The sequence below is a fragment of the Pleurodeles waltl genome, chromosome 8, assembly GCF_031143425.1.
Source record: "Pleurodeles waltl isolate 20211129_DDA chromosome 8, aPleWal1.hap1.20221129, whole genome shotgun sequence".
In the NCBI taxonomy this organism is placed as follows: Eukaryota; Metazoa; Chordata; class Amphibia; order Caudata; family Salamandridae; genus Pleurodeles; species Pleurodeles waltl.
The window spans coordinates 194,629,356-194,646,139 of record NC_090447.1 but is presented as its reverse complement, the minus strand read 5'-3'; the positions used below and the strand labels follow the sequence as shown (position 1 = coordinate 194,646,139).

The following is a 16,784-nucleotide window of genomic DNA, read 5'->3' as shown; positions in this document are numbered from 1 at the left end:
TTCACCTCCATTGGCTTATCCATTTTAAGATTTCTGTGACTGAACAAGACATTGTAATAAATCATTGAAGAAACTGAAATTATTTTATCTATAATGCAGTTCTTTTTGGACCTCATCTGCAGGGTGTGCTCTTTCTCCCACCGTTTTAATATGATTTCTCACATCTGTAACATTTATTTATATATAGCTATTTCTCCTAAATTGACGGATGTGTTTTTTTCCACCTTAGGGTCCGATTCCGAGTTTGTGGGATTGAAGGTGGTATTTATTGCACCAATAAAACCCGAAACCTTGGGGTGAATAGCACCGATTCCAAAATTTTGGGGAACAACATGCAGATTTAGGTTAATAACGGCATCAAAAACCAGTATGTCTCTGTAAATATCGATTGCTTTTGCTGTTAGGTTTTGGCAGGTTTGACTTGTTGTAATTTAATGAAGGGTGAAGTCTTAAATGCAGTCAGTATTTACCAGATGCTGTAAACAGAACCCAACTTGGAATTCTGACCCCTGAGCAAACAAGGGATTCTGCAGGGGTCTGAAAACATGGAATTAAAAATGATGGTAATTTCTTTCCTCCTCCTTTATGTCGACATCATTTTAACAACCCTTTGAAAACAAATGTTGCTCCTTTCATTTCATTTGTGTCCTATTCTGTGAAAGCCAAATGTGACCTCCCTCTTGAGTTCTTAAGGCTTTCAACTATTGTAATGTTTTTCCCTTACATCTACTCCTCCATTCCACATCACAATGAGATAAACAGTAATGCACTATGTAGTTGAGAGTACATTGCACCATTGAGTTTCCACCTGATGGAGCAAATTCCTTCATTTTGCAAATTAAACACAATTAACTGAAAAGTACAAATTTTAATGCTGAATAACACGCATAATGAATGCAATGTTTGTAGTAGGTAATCAGATTTAGCCATTAGGAGCACATACATATATATTGTATTGACTTAAGTTACGCTAAACATTGATGCATATTGAATGTTGACTTTACTACGCATGAGGACTAAGAGTCCCGTTTTCGCATTTAAACTGTCATTCTGCACAAGATGGTTTTCTCTTTCCAGTGCAGATGCTGTAGTTTTCCAGAAGCCTTTTGTTAGACAGTAAATAGGCATTTGTTACGTACTAGACAATTGAGAGTGAGGTTCTCACTAGCACGTGAAAAGATGGCAGGAAATGCTATTCATGGGAAGAACTGTTTGAACCACAAGTTTTGTTCAAAATAATAAACCAAGTACATGATTCCATAGCTCATTGTGAAGTCGTGAGAAAATGGCGAGTTTTCCTGGTCCCAGAGATTGCTGGAGAGTGATTGGTTCAAGGGAATGGGGAATGTGAAATTTGTTGACATTAAAGTTTTAGTAGAATTCTATTAGTGCATGTTCCTCAGATTAGAGAGGCTCCTTCTTTCAGAGAGCTTCCCTTTTATTGAAAGACACTGGGGGCCAGATTTACAAAGCCCTAGTGCCACCTAGTGCCACCAGAGCATCACTTCTTCTTACACTCCGGTGGCGCTGTGCACTCCGCTGTATTTTCAAGGTGGCGTTATGCCACTTTTTGTGTCTTAACACCACCTTGTAAATATTGCCCGTTCACAAGCAGCACTTTGTGTGGAAGGGGCGTGCAATGGATATTGTTGTGGGTGTTCCACAGCAACATCTATTGCATATTGATGCTGCCCCAGATTTACGAAATATCTTAAATCTTAGGCAGCGCCAAAATCTAATACCACCCAAGGGGTGGCGCTAGTGTGGCACAACAAGGAAAAATGCATTGACTTCTCCTCGTTTTTTGCTCTTTCTATGTGTGCTACACAGATTGAGATTACTCTTTCTGGCAAACCAGCATACTGTAACTTCAATAAAGAGACACACTCATATTTTGCATATTTAAAACAATTGCTGTCCAATTCATAACTCTACACTATGTATCAGAGATTGTTGGATGAAGTAAAAATAATTATTTGTCATGTGTATCTTTCAGTACTCCCTGTCATCTTCAGTGCTTAAATGGGCTACTACATGATGAAGGCCTGGAAAGCGTCATGGGTGAGGATGAAGTGGGTGAGGATGACAGGGATGTTCCTTTATGTATTTGGCAGGCAAAGATTGTAGCATAGGGTTTTCGTTTTGTTTAAAAAGTGCTTGGTGTTTGACTTTTATTGGTGTGGAGAGTGGTATGAATGCCATGTGGCATGAATTAATTGTTTCATTGCTTGACTGCTTGAATAGCACTTTGCTTTGGTTGTTCGTTTCTGTGATTGTTTTGCTGTAGCCCTTGGATGTGACAGGCTGATGGAGAATTTGTACACAGCCTTTGCAGCTTTGAGGGCTAAGAGTTGGAGGAATGTTAGTGTTTTTAGTTTTCTGGAAGAGTGTTTTTAGAATTAAAGGTTTATGAATATGAGTATGGGTGGCTTACTGTTTGTTGTGGTGGGTAGGTAACTGGTGTTCATTAGTGTGATATGGAAGAGTGCATGATGGTCGTGTGTTATCTGTTAGGTTAAGGTGGTGGGTAGGGAAGGTGTCTTGTTAACTGGTTGTTTTTGAAGGCTATAAAAGTGACTTTAGAGGAGCTGATTTGTCCGTTATGGCCGTTTTACGTATATGAAATGGAATGAAAGTACATAATGACCATTCCAGTCGGGAACGCGAGGAATTGAAGGGATGGAATCGATAAGGTCTAGGATTTCAGTATGAATGTGACTGACTATAGATATGTGAGATGTGAGTTTGTGTGAGGAGCAAAGGGTCCCATGGAAGTCTATTGTAGTTTGATGTGGTGGGTGATCAAAATGAAGCTTGTTGGAGATGGATGTAGAAGATAGTAGATTGGCGAAGTCTTCCAAAAAATATTAGATTTAGCTGGGTTGGTGGTAGGTGAGGTAAAATGTGGAGTGGGTGGTCAATGCTAGCACAATAAATGTGTGGGTTGGCGGCAAGACCAGTCCTTGAGAGGCTGCCTTTGTGCATGATGGTCAGATTGTGAGCTGTTTTTTTATGTGTGGAAGTAGTAGAATGTTGTGAATATCTTGTAGGCGTTCATCAAAGACACAACATAAAGATTGCTTTGTGAAAGGAAATCAGCTGCATTTTTGATTATAATGTGCATTGATAATCATAAAAGAGAAGTTGTGTGGGAGCATGTTAGCTGTATGATAATATGGCAGAGAATGGTGGGCTACTGCTTGCAAGAGTGGATTTGTTTACTTCTATTGGGTTGATAAAGTGTGTGGATGAGGAAGGTGTGTGGATTCTGAGCTCTGGTGTGCAGCAGTTCCAGCCTTAGGGCAGAGATGACTCAAAAGCAGATTGGACACTGGCGTCTTCTAAGCAAGATAGGCAGAGGTGACACATTAGGAGTATCTGTTTATTCTATATCAGCAGCCCCCATAAACTAGGATTTTTACTTTCATGAGGATAATGTAGGCTTATAACTACTCTCAGATACAATACATATTCATTTGTTTACGTTTCCTCAGCACATAAGACCCACGTTTTTCTTTCTGCCTTTCTTCACTTACTGTCATCATGCCATCCAATAGGCCAGTTTCTGCCCTTGGTGGTGCCTGCAGCCGTTCCATTGACCACCTATCCATGATTGAAGAAACCTGTGGGCTTTCAATGTTGAGAAGACGAAAGCCTGTCATATTTACTCCGCTATATCGGTAGGGTTCGAGGTCCAAGGCAAACAAATCCTGCAAAAAACAAAAATGACAAATATAAGTGTTGTTAGATTATCTCATTTTATAACGTAACTATGAATTTAATTAATTCAATTATGTCTGCTTTTCTGTATTATCTGGACAAAAAAACATTTTTTTATTTTCTTGCAGGCTCTTTGCTCACCAAATGTACGTTTCATTTCCTTTCCTCTCTGAAAATTATCATTGCCCTTCCAATCCATTCCAGGAGACAAAATATAGGGAATTATTTCCTAATATTTCTGCAGGCACTCTTTGTAAGTACGTTGACGCAAAACAGTGTGCCCATGTGCTTACCATTAAAGGACCTGTCGGCCCACCAGAATTGTAGAACACCAACTGAACGCCTGCACAACCCTTAGTAAATCTAGGCCATATACTGGAACACTGATAGCATCCTTGGTTTCTTTTTTTAAGTACAGTGTGTCTAGCATCTGAAATTAAAAATCTGCGTTTTTGGAAAAGGTGCTGTTTTTATAATATCATGAACGTTATTTAGATGTGTTTTTGTTTTCCAAAAAAAAAAAACACTTTCTCAACTAAATGGTAGTTGATGGACTTCGATTGCACTCCCACAAAGAAATACAGATTTTGTTCAGGCAGCTTTAACTTCGCAGTCAGAAAAGATATTTCACTTGAATCGAATCTGTGGAAAGGTCATATAGCAACGAAATGTTGGGACTAACGGGAATGAAAAAAATAAAATTTTCCCGGTACTTTTCTTTCTGTTTTAATATCTAACAATGACACAAACAGCAAAGTTATCTGAAATGGCCGTTAGGGAATGATCGGTGAGTCCTGAAATTGATTTTTTTAAAATTAATGGCTAATACGTGTGGCGGTGGAGGGTTGGGGGTGACACTCACTCGCCACAATAAAGAACCCGCCCCCGGTGGAAAGTCAAGGATTTTATTTTCCTAATTTGTTTACAGGTCTCAGTGTGCTATAAATCCTTGGCCTAAGCCATCCATCTGAGCATGAAACAGCGCATTTGTAGCAAACCTTTAACACTTATGGTACTAATGTTTCTGGCCGAAAAAACAGCAGTAGAATCCATAGGAGGGCAGAAACCCATTTTCATGAGCATTAATAGACAGGCAGCACAATAATTTTTCGCTAGCAGGAAAATCACATGAAGAGATTGCGACATGTTCCCTAATATAACCTTCACAGAAAAGGGTTTGCAGCATGGCCTTTTACTTCACAAAGTCCGTGAATATTTGTTTTTTTTTTTTTTTTTTTTTTAATCCAATCTGCAGTTATTGGTTGGAATGACTAACCTTGGGGATTTCTACTCTGCTGCCTTATTCCAGGTATTTTATCTCCCTTCACATCTGTAAGAGGCTGGCCCTTTCTGTAGAGTGCCAAGCTAGGTACACTGTGCAGGGGGTCCAGCAACCACACAATGGTTTACAGGGGTACAAACTAGACCACCTCCTGCTCTAATTTTTATGATAGCTTGGTCGAGCAAGCTTGAAGAAGTGCAATGCATTTTTTTTACCCACAGTATCAATAAGTCTAGGCACACACTTAAAAGAATAACTTGAGACCAATTTACAAAAATACTTCAGATTTTTATACATTTTTTAAGACCAAGATCGTCAAAATTGAGTAAGAGGCTTTTAAGTTATGAATTTTTTAAGTTTTATAAAGTTAGTCTTTTTGTGTGTAATTGTGCACCATAGGAATCCATGGAGAAATAATTGAAAATTCCCAGCAAGTCAAGCAATGCAGTTACCAATGTCTCCTTTTGCAGGAATGTCAAAGTCATTGATGCGTACCCTGGACCTGCTGGAGAAGTTCGGGTGACTCCCGGTTCCGGTGGGAGCAGCTGCTGAAAGTCGATGAAGCTGGTGCCAGGCCACTGCAGGGGACCACTTGAAAAAACACTGCACAGGTGGAATTAAAGGTAAGTCCTGTGGGACCCCTTGGGATGTTGAGGTCACAAAGGGTCTGGGACCCTTAGGGTACAGCTTGATCTTCGGAGCAGGGCACAGGGTGGTGCAGAGTGAATCGGTGAGCCAGGAGCTGTGCACAAAGGTGCCCTTGGAAGCAAGTCAGCAGGGGCACTCTGGTGGGAGGTCCAGGTGGTTTCTGAAGTCCCTTGACTGGGGCTTTCTCCTTGTTCTTTTCCAGTCCGGAATGGACTGGCCTTCCGGGTGTCAATACCTGGGGCTATTGCACGGTCTGGCCACTGGAGGTCACAGTGCCACCAAACTTGGTACACTGGTAGATTTTGTCCTCACGGTCTGACGGGCGAAGTTTGATGTGGCTGTGGTGTCCATTTCCTTGTCAGTGGCCAGTCAGTGAATTGGCCTTTACTGGGTCTTTGGTTCCTTTGTGTTGCAGAGTGGTGGATGGAGATCTTTGGAGATTTTTGAGGAGTGGAGGTCCTCTGGGGGTTTGTAGAGTCTGTCTGATGTTCAAGCAACCCGTCAGTGGTGATTGTCAAGTCCTAGGTGCAGCAGGAAGGGTTTCACGCTTTTTCTTGGTGCAGCAGGACTTCAGTTCTCGAGCCTTGGGTCTTCTTTGTTGCTGGTCTTCTTGTATCCTTAGAATATGATTTCTTAGTCTAGAGATGTCCACTAAAAACTGTATTTAGGGGGCATTTTAGACAAATGGGTCATCTACCTTAGGGTGACTACCCTTACTTACTAAGTGACCACTTCCTGTGGGCAGAGGTCACTTCTCTACACCTGATTGGCTATTTTCCTTCCATGCAAGATGGTGGAAAATTAAATGGAGCAACACTTTCATGCAACACTTTAGGGGTGGTGCAAGCCAGAACTGACCACTCCTCTTGTCTTTTGTCTGATCTCCCGCTCTTGCTTCTGCCAAAAGTTTGGTTTGCAATGGGGGTGGCCATCTTCTGCTAGCAGCAGGCCTGGGGGTCGAGTTTCAAGGGTGGTAGGCCATTTGAAGCTCGCCACCAGGGCAGTGCACATTCCTGAGAGAGAGGGTGTTAGCACCTCCACCCAGGAAGGGCTTTGTTCTGAATCCCAGAGAGCAGGATCTCTTACCGCAGGGATTCAAACTCTTGTCTGGTGGTGGCCGGCCAGCAACCATGGCAGGGTAGTTAGCTTTTGCAGGGTGCACCTCTAAGGTGACCCCTGAGTACATTTTGCAATAAATCCAATACTGGTAACAGGTTGGGTTTATCATTCTGAGTTGTTTATTACCAAACAACCCAGGGTTCAGAGTGGCCATCATGTAGCTGTGAATCTCATATTGACCAGTGTCCAGCACATACATTCAAAATAGCTGCTCTTTTCACTCACTATGCCCCAGGTTTGGCAAGGACACAGTGGGACATATTGCTCATGCCGCTATGCCCTCACATACAGTGTAGTGCACCCTGTCTTAGGGCTGGAAGACTCCCAGGAGGTGTCTTAACTATACTGTATGCAGCGTGTAGTGGACATAGCACAGAGGCAGTGTGCCATGTCAAGTTTGTCTTTTGAGACTGCATCAGGACACTCAGCCTGCAGTGACAGTGCTGGATGCATCTGAATGCATGGCCCTAGAGGGTGGCACAATCAGTGCTGCTGCCCTCAGTGGCCTCCCTTAGTACCTCATGCCCTGTGTACCTAAGTACCATTTACTAGGAACTTATATTGTCAGCTCAGGGTGTCTCCAATTGTGCCAATCCATCACAACAGTTTTGAAGAAAGGGAAGCTGGTTTGCAGGGGCCCTAGGCACTAACAACTTTGAGGCTACATCATTTACCAGGCAAAAAGGTGGGGGCTAACCATGTCAAAAGAGTTCTTTCCTCACAACACCCTGCAGTCTCTTCAATTGATCTGTTAATTACATCTGGCAGCAGGGCCAATTCATAACCTATAGATCTATGCCTGTTATAAATAGCACCTGGTATGGATTTAATGGCCTGTGTTGTCACTGGTTCCTTGCACTACCTCCGCATGGAGTCCGTTTCATTTTCCACTGCAATTTATCTGTGCAGTGGAGCTGAGAGAGGGACAGTGCCGGACCCTTTGCGATAGCTTGGAAAACCCAGCAGCGTCTAAACCATGGGTACTCAGAACATTTTTCCCTGGGGCCAAAACGTGTTGTCTGTGATGTGACTGAGGGCCGCATTGATGCCACCGGTGGCAGTCTGGCGGGGGGCATTTGCCTGTAAGGTGGATGTAGGGTAAGTGAAGCATATACATCTAGTGGGTGAATTGCAGAATTCGCCTTTAAATAAAAGTTAGCCTGTTTATTTAACATCTTTTTAATGTTTGTGCTGAGTCGAGAAAATAACAGTACAATGCTACTGCTGACCAGGGGGCCACGTGTAAAGGTCAGGAGGGCCGCATGCACCCCCGGGCCGTACTTTGAGTATCAATGGTCTAAACTGTGCACATATCTGTCCCCATGTGGTGAGCATACTTGTAATGTGCAGACACCTATGGTAGCATGCAAAGTGAGCATAGCTGCAGTGTTTAGTGTGGTAATATCCGAGCACACATCCGTGTCATGGTGATCATAAACGTAGAGTGCAGATACTCAGCACATATGTATGTATTGGCATTTATGGTGGCATACCTTTAAAGTGCAGATATCCTCAGCACATATCTCTGCCAGCATGTGTGGTGACATACCTCCAGTGATCAGACATCTGGGGCATACATCTTTGCCAGCATGTGGTGACATTCCTTTGGCATGCAGATATCCTGGGCACACATTTGTGCCAGCACTTGGAGAACAATACCATACTGTGCAGGTCTTCTGAGCACACGTTGGAACCAACGTATCATGAGATAGCTACAGTGTGCAGACCACAGATCGGTGCCAACATATGGGAAACATAGCTTATACAAGACACTTATACCATGTGTATGGTCCTCTAGTTAGTACAAAATTGTATGTGGGTGTGGTTTGTAGTAATGTGTTATATTGGCAGCGGACCGACCATATCCTACAGTGGATCTGTTTAGAACATTATGAGTATGTTCTTGGACTTTGATGTTTTTGGAGGTTCCGGGGTGGCCTCGGGTGGCTGTCCGATTTGCTAGCAATTCTACAGATTATGCAGCCGTGATGCACTGGTGTGCTTGTTATGATTTTAAAATATTTTTTTCATCAGCATATATCATTAACATTGCTATTTCTTACAACTGTTGGCATTTATAAGTTAACATTGCTATTTCTTACAACTGTTGGCATTTATAGTTTTGTAGGCAACAACATTGAAAACCGATGCCTGTGATTGATGTTTCATTGTGAGAAATAATTATGTAATATAAGGAATATATTTAAATATATTAATATTTCAATAAAAGCCACGATGCTGAGGCAGGACTGTCGCTGTGTATGACTTATTTTGTATGGAAGGAAGTGTGTTTTCACAAGTCAGCTTTCATGGTGGATGTTGGGCCTTACACTGTCCACTGGTGTTTTTATTTTGTGTTAGATTTGTGACAAATAAAATTGTTTAGCCCAACATGGTGCCCTAGTCAATGCTTACTGGGGTGCAAGAGTACTTTGCTAGAAGCATTCAGCCTACCCCTTACAATAATGCCATTAATTAACTAATAGGTAAGTCACTTGTTATGTGGTCTAGATTCTTATTGCTTTTTCAACAAATTATTTGACAAAAGAAGCTCAAAATGCACTATTTACCACTGTTTTTTAAACATTTTTCTCAGAAGTCGAACTCCTCCCCACCCCATCCTTCAATATGCCAGTTGGGTTTACTTGCAAAGTCAAACTTGCCCCTAACTTTTACTTTCACTTTGAAATGTCACCAGCCGCAATTGCCTTCTACAACATTCTAGTGACCAAGACAATTAGATGAGCTGTGAAAATTAAGGTTTATTCTTTCAACAAGTTTATTCCAATATGTTGTGTACAGAGATCCAGAGCTATCAAGTAACCTGATGGACATGTCAGTCTAGGTCTGCATGGGTCGACATACATTAAACATTTTGTAAGAACAAAACAGCAGGTCACTAAGAGTTGGCCAGGAAGAGAAACAATTAGAATATAAAAAGTAAAAAAAAAAATTTGGGGACGGTTTGTTATGATTCTAAAATTTCTATCTTATTAAGTGAAGCCTGTTTAGAGCTTTGGGACATCAAAGCCATGGATGTCTGCCAGAAGGTAACAAGCACAGTCAAAGTCAATAGGTCTTGCCTTTGCAAAAGCTATTGGCTTTGCCAATGTGTTGTTCACTAGCGTGGCTGCTGTTCAGCATGGCTAAAACTTAGTGGCATAGAGCAGAATAATGTGGAGATTTGTAGAGTGGAATGGCAAAGAGTAGAGTACAGTGTTGTAGAGTGGAGTGACAGAGAGCATTGTGTATTGGAGTGGCATAGCGTGGATTTTCATAGAGTGGCATACACTGGAGTGGCATACAGTAGAATGGACAGCTGTACAGTGCATTGTCATGGAGTGTTGAAGAGTATAGTGGCATTGAGTGCAGTTGCATTTAATTCAGCAGCATATGATGCAGTTTTGTAGAATGCAGAAGCATAGATTGTAGTGGTGTATAGTAGAGTTCAGAGGTCAATAGTTGAGTAATGCAAAGTTGAGTGGCTCAGAGCAGAGTGGCACAGAGTACAGTGGCACACAGTAGAGTGGTGAACAGTAAAGTAGAATGGCATACAGTGCAGTGGCATAGAGTGGTGCAGAGTAGAGAGGTGTAGAGGTGAGTGATGCAGAGGGCAATGGTGCAAAGTAGAGTTGAGTGGCATAGAGAGCAGTGGTGGGGAATGCAGAGGAGAGTCAAGTGGCGTAGAGTGCAGTGGAGTAGAGTACTGCAGAGTAGAGTGGCATAGAGTGGTGCAGAGTAGAGTATAGTGCAAAAGAGTGCAGTGGCATAGAGCAGAGTAGTGCAGAGAAGAGTGGCATAGAGTTCAGTGGCACAGTAAAGTGTCAGAGTGCTGTGTATATCGAGTGGAGTAGAGTGGTACAGAGAGCAATGGTGTAGAGTACAGTGATGCACAGTAGAGTGCAGTGGAATAGAGTGCACTGATATAGAGTGGAGCTGTAAAGATTGTGTTACATACAGTGCAGTGGTCAAGAGTATTGTGGTATAAAGTGCAGTGGCATAGAGTAGAGTGGTGCAGAGTGGAGTAGAGTGGCGTAGAGTGCTGTGGCGTAGAGTAGATCATTTCAGACTGAAAAGAAGTGGCATAGAGTGGAGTTGCACAGGGTAGAGTGCAGATGTGTAGAGTGGTATAGAGTGTAACGGCATGGAGTAAATGGTATAGAGTGCAGTGACATAAGGTGCAGTGTTGCAGAGTAGATTAGAGTGTCATACAGTGGATTGGCGTAGAGTGCAGGGCATAGAGTTGAGTGTTACAGAGTAAAGTGCATTGGCATAGAGTGTATTGGCATAGAGTGCAGTGTTGCAGAATGGCATAAAGTTATAGTGGCTTAGAGGGGAGTTGTGCAGAGTAGATTGGTGTGGCCTAGGCTAGAGTGGTGTAGAATGCAAAGAGTCCAGTAACAAAGAGTAGAGAGCGAAGAGTGCATTGACATAGAATACAGTGGTACAGAGGGGAGTAGAGAGGCGTAGCGTCAAGTGGCTTAGAGGGCAGAGGTATAGAGTGGGGATGTGTGGAGGGGTGTAAAGTGGAGTGGTGCAGAGTAGAATGCAGTGGGCTGTAAGTGCTAGACTACTGGAGTGTGCTGGAAAATGTGTGGACATTGTAGCACCTAGTTTCATGATTTTTTTGATGATATTTAAGTATTTGTTTCCAACACGCTTCAAAAATAACAAAAAATTTGCTTCATTAATGCGTTCATAATTCTAATATGTTCTAAAATACTTACACAGTTCATTTAAAGTTGCTGTGTGCTAGAAAAAACTCTTTCCTACCAGTATCCAGCAAGATTGTCACATAAATCCTCTCACTATGAAGTCAGAGAAAGAAAAGTAAACAAGTGCCCTTGGAAGACAGTGTCTGGCATTTGACCTCGCTCTTTGAATGCACAACAAATTTGACAAGATTTTAGGAGCCCTTGGGTGGAAGTCCGACTCTAAAGAGTCCCATCACCCCCATGGCAGCAGGACTCTGCCTGCTGTATTACAAGCCATAATACGGCTTGGCGGACTCCTGCTAGTGTGGTGGTGATGGAGGTGCAAGACCACCAGGACCCATACCCACCCGGATGACCTCCTCAACAAAGAAGGTAAGTGTGCATCTGAAAGGGGGGTCTGAGTGTGTGGGTGTGTGTGTTCTTGTATGCGGAGACGGTGTAGTGTGACTGCGTGTATGCGAGTGAATGTGAATGTGGGTGTGCATGTATGTGCGTGTATGGGGGTGACTGAGTGCATGAATGCCAGTGAGGGGGGTGTCTGACTGCATGTTTGCAAATGATTGGGGGTGTCTGTGTGCATGTATGCGTATGCTGAATGGGTGTGTATGTGAATGCATGCGTGCCTAAAGGGGTGGGGGATGTTTGTGAGTGTGTGAATGGGTGGGGGGATGTTTGCATGTGTGGGGACATGTGTGCATGTGTGTGCCAGTGACAAGAATGGATATTCCTGTCACCGGGTGCATGACGGCCAGGGTTTTTGTGGTGCGGTGACCACGTGGGAAGCCTGGCGGTTTGTAGTCTTGTAATCCAGCCAGCAGGTTGATGCCTGCCGCCCAGTTGGATGTGCTCTCCGCCGGCCACAGCGGTGCAACCGCACCGGGGGGCCAAGCGGAGTTGTGGGGGCTTGGCATCTGCCAAGCCCCACAACTTGTAATGTGGCGGTCCTTACCGCCGGCTGCGTGGCGGAAGGACCGCCACAGCGAGGCTGGCGGTTGTATGGCCGCCAGCCGTGTAATGAGGGCCTAAATATACCTTGACTTGTCACGCCAAAGCAATATTTAGTCAGTGCACTGTAATAACAAGGGAGTGTGAAGAAGACAGGCATGTATGGTCAACTCAAAAACATTTTTGCACATTGTGATGATACATTCATGCCTAAAAAATATTTCGCAATTCGCTATTTAGGAAATGCAAAACCGCCATTAACAAAACCCAAATGCAATGGGTTTTGTTAATATTGATTTCGTAATAGCCATCCCTACTTTGTAGGAATCACTATTAGGAAGTCGGTATCTCTGTACATAGCGTTCAGTATTTCTTAAATAGCGATTTCTATGAAGTCGTTATTTAAGAAATGCAAAATTGCATTTCTGTACATCTGGCCCTTAGTAGCTTACTTTTGCGAACCAGACCTACATAGAAAAAAAGGCCTTCCATAGGCTGTACTTAAAAAGTTCTATTTGGAAAATATATCGACTTATTTTCCAAAAGTGTTTATTACTAATAACACTACTTCCGTGCATCATAGCACGTTTCTCCAGTCCAATTCAATTAATCACCCATCTCACTGTATCTGATAGGTAGGTGATCGATAAGTGATATAGCACATATTCATCCGAGCCCATAAACCATATTATAGACATCAGATTGTCCTCGTTTTGTGATGAAAAACACTTAAATGTAAGTAATCTAATTTACGTGAAGGTGCAAAAATGTTTTTCTCGAGAATATATGTTGCTCTGCAGAAGAATGAGTGCATATGATTCCTCTACCCTGGGCACATATATTGAACTGTTTCATATTAAATGGACAGTGTTGTATTGTCAGGCCTTTCTTATGTGTAGAGAATGAAGAACCGAGCTCACTGAAACCCATTGCTGGATAAGTCCAGACTGGTTCTGGATTCACTTTGGTTCAGAGATTCCTGGTGTTGTCAGCTCCCTTTTCTGACCTTGGGGGCAGAGGAGTGACACTCAGTGCTGCTAAGGTGCTGACGTTAGGTTATGTTATGTATCCTATTTACAAAGGATGCTTATCTTCTAATGCCCCAGGCACTTAAAGCAATTAAAGTAATGTAACGAATCACAATAGAAATTACCACGAAAAGAGGAAAGTCTTAAGCTTCTCTGAAACGGAAAAATAAATATAATATTCTCATCTGGTACTTTATTCCAAAGCCTAGGGGTAAGAACTGAAAAGGATTTTCCACCAAATGAATATTTGTAAAAATGTGTTCGATCGGGAAATAACAAGACGTTTGGAAAATGAAGAACACAGGATGACGAGATTTGCATTGAATCAGCTTGGCATTTAGGAATTTGGGTGAGGAACAGTAGTGACATTTATGGGCTAGACAAATGGTTGAAAAGAGGATCCTACTTTTTACCCTGCTAATTTTTTAACCTATTTGACTTTTTGTTCCATCTCCAAAATGTGTCGCTGTCTGAGAAACTCCTCTCGCATTCCAGCGCTATGCGTTCTAAGCCAGATAATGTGCTCTTGCTAGCAGCTGGTGCATTTGCTCTAGTTCTTCTTTCGAGACCCTGTTAAGGCCGTCCTTACTTATATCATGACATGCCTCTCTCCGACTAGCTCCAACCAGAAGTTAGGAATCCCCAGAACTTCGTCGTCTATGGCTCACTTGTGTTCTGTGGGAGCGTGTACAGACCAGTTTGGGAGAATGCGGCTCGATGTTGATGAAGCGGAAAATGAAGGTTTTGATTTATTAACGCTTAAACGTAGTGCTGAAATAATCATGTGTGACTTTAACCGAATTAATAAAGATTGTACGGGGACAAAATGTGCCCTCAGAGTAGTTTGCCATCATTTATATGCGTGCTTTATATAACGTGGTGAATTAGAATTGCACTAATCCGACATAATCATAAACGTGTGCTACGATTTGCTTGTTTGAAATGTTTTAGCTTAGCATTACTTTAGCAGAGGCTTTGGCCTAGTTGCCTGGTCTCACGGTTTAGATGCTCGTATTTTTCCACTGTGCTATTAAACGTGTATTTTTGCTTGAAGCTGTACTTTTCCACAGAACCTGTTCACATGCTTATCTTAAAGTTTCGTGCCAGCCTGGCATATTTTCTCTTAAATTCAAGGCCGACTTGCAGGTGCGGACAATGGAGGCTCTGAGAGTAAGCTAATTGGACAACAATGTTGCAACTTGCGTACCCATCTCCAAGGATAATGTATGCTTAAGTAAAAGCTTGAGAACTGTCGTGTTTGATTGGTCAATTTGAAGCTAACCTATGAACCCACCAATGGAGACCCTACTGGACTTGAACTGTTGTCTATAAAAATGAGGTTAGACGAGAGGAAGGTAGCCATTATGCGCTATGATTGCCATAGAGATCTTTGCTCTCTATCATCGGACACTACGCCATTTTGACTTCGTAGCTATTATGGCCCACTTTGCTGCGACGCCATTTTGAAAGAGATTTTGATTCTTTCTCTAATCGAGAGAAAGAGACTTTAAATGATTCTTACCCTAGAGACTGTAACTTTGATTTGATCCCTTTGCATGAAGTATTAGTCTTACCTTGCCGCCTTGAGGCAATTGCCCCGTTCACCCTTGCCCCTTTGCCCAATCCCATGCCGATCGAAACGGTACCCATGATGACCGAAGAACGGTACCTGTGAGACGAAGACTTCCTTGTATGCTGATCATAATTGGTAAATATGAAAGGAAATTGTAAAATTGCATTGTGTTTCTTTTAGGTAACCAACTGCTGATTTTGGTAAGAGCCCTAGCTAGGAGTTTTCTAAATTGATGTTGCCAAATTGTTTTGCATGAAGTCCCACATGCCGATGCTAATTTGAGGTTAGACGAGGATTCCATATGTCGCACGATGCAATTTGAGATCTGGTTATGCTGACTAAATGTATGCCATTAGTTCATTACAGATTATCGTATTAGTGCTTTGCATTGCCATTATCGAATGTCTTGTGATTCAAATGCTACATAGATTACATTTGTTTCGACGTTATGGACAGCTATTAATGTTCATATATGTTTATCATTTGGTGTTGAGACACATTTATATTGTGCTAGCTTTGTTAATATAGGGAAATAAATTAACTAACTTTGCAATAAACTGGTGTGGTTCTTCCTGGCTGAAAGGTCAGGGTTCGTCGAAATGTATTCTGGATTAATTGTTAAGTGTTATGTTGTTCAAGGTGTTGCTTATGTTCGTTATTGATTATTGATTTGATGCGACTGATCGATATAATAGTGCAGAGAGTTCCCACTAAGCCAAAAGATTCATCGGCCTAAAGAGCGTCCAAAACAGGTAAAATTATTAGTACGGACCGCTCTATCAGTAGATGGTAGCAGAGGATGGTTTCGTCTTTTGGGACCCTGTACTATTAAAGTACATGGTGTCGAATTAACGGTTACGCATTTTGAGGCCCCATTTGAAAAGTTGGATTAGATTTTCTTGGGTAGAACGGATTGACAAGATGATGATGGGCTAGGTCGACCGCGACTTTCCCGGGATCTCGGAGCTTGCGGATGGAGAGAACGGAGGTGTGGAAACAGCGTTGGTGGTACTAGTGATGGTATGAGTGAAGTTAGGGTTTTGCGCTTGCACAGCTTATTGGCGCAGGGTGTGTGAAAAGGTTGCAAGGGTTTTCTTTTTAAGGGTAGCGGAGGTGTGACTCCGAGTGTAGAAGTAGAGAAGTCGTCGAACTTCATAGAGATATCGGAGGTGCGGCTCCGAGTGTGAGAGTAGGGAAGTCGTCGAACTTCATGTGCGTCTGGCGCTTTGTGCATAAAAAGGTCCACGTGGTTGTTGTTGTTGAGACGGGCCCTGCGAGGTCAAGAGACTCCGGAGTATGTTGATCCATGTTGTGGTCTGGGCGGTTTAGTAGGTTGATCGGGCGTGGTCAACAAGTCGGGTACGTGTGTTAAGGAGTGAAAGAAACTTCGACTTCGGGCTTTGACAAGATTCTAAGTGCACTAGAACAGATCATTGACAAGTTGAGAGTAGGTCTGCGGGTCAGATTTGCTTGCGAATGTGGGGACCGAGAAAGACCGAATAGCGGCCGAGGCTGGTGAAAGAGATCGAATAGTGGCCACGGTTGGTGAAAAGTCCCTAAGGTCCTAAAGCGACTGTGTTACCCTTCCTGTAGTAAACCGACAGATCTTTTTTTTTTTTTTTTTGGTAGCTCGCAATTTATGCAAGAAGTTGTTACGAAGAGAGGTGAGTGAAGGAGGACTAGCCGCAAGGCTTTGTCAGCCGCAGTGTGTGTGAGAGTGACGTCACTAAGAGCCGCGCTGGGATAGGTTGTTT

At 42.7% G+C, this 16,784-nt stretch overlaps 1 protein-coding gene across 5 annotated transcripts in view; it reads right to left on the bottom strand.

The window, feature by feature from the left end:
* The window catches only part of GRIK1 (glutamate ionotropic receptor kainate type subunit 1), a 990,817-nt gene that overhangs the window by 321,639 nt on the left and 652,394 nt on the right, over positions 1–16,784 (bottom strand). For all 5 annotated transcript variants that reach the window (XM_069204055.1, XM_069204056.1, XM_069204053.1 and 2 more), the window contains one exon: positions 3,537–3,710. In XM_069204055.1, coding sequence (XP_069060156.1) covers positions 3,537–3,710 — 174 coding nt within the window. The remainder of the gene's footprint in view (positions 1–3,536; positions 3,711–16,784) is intronic.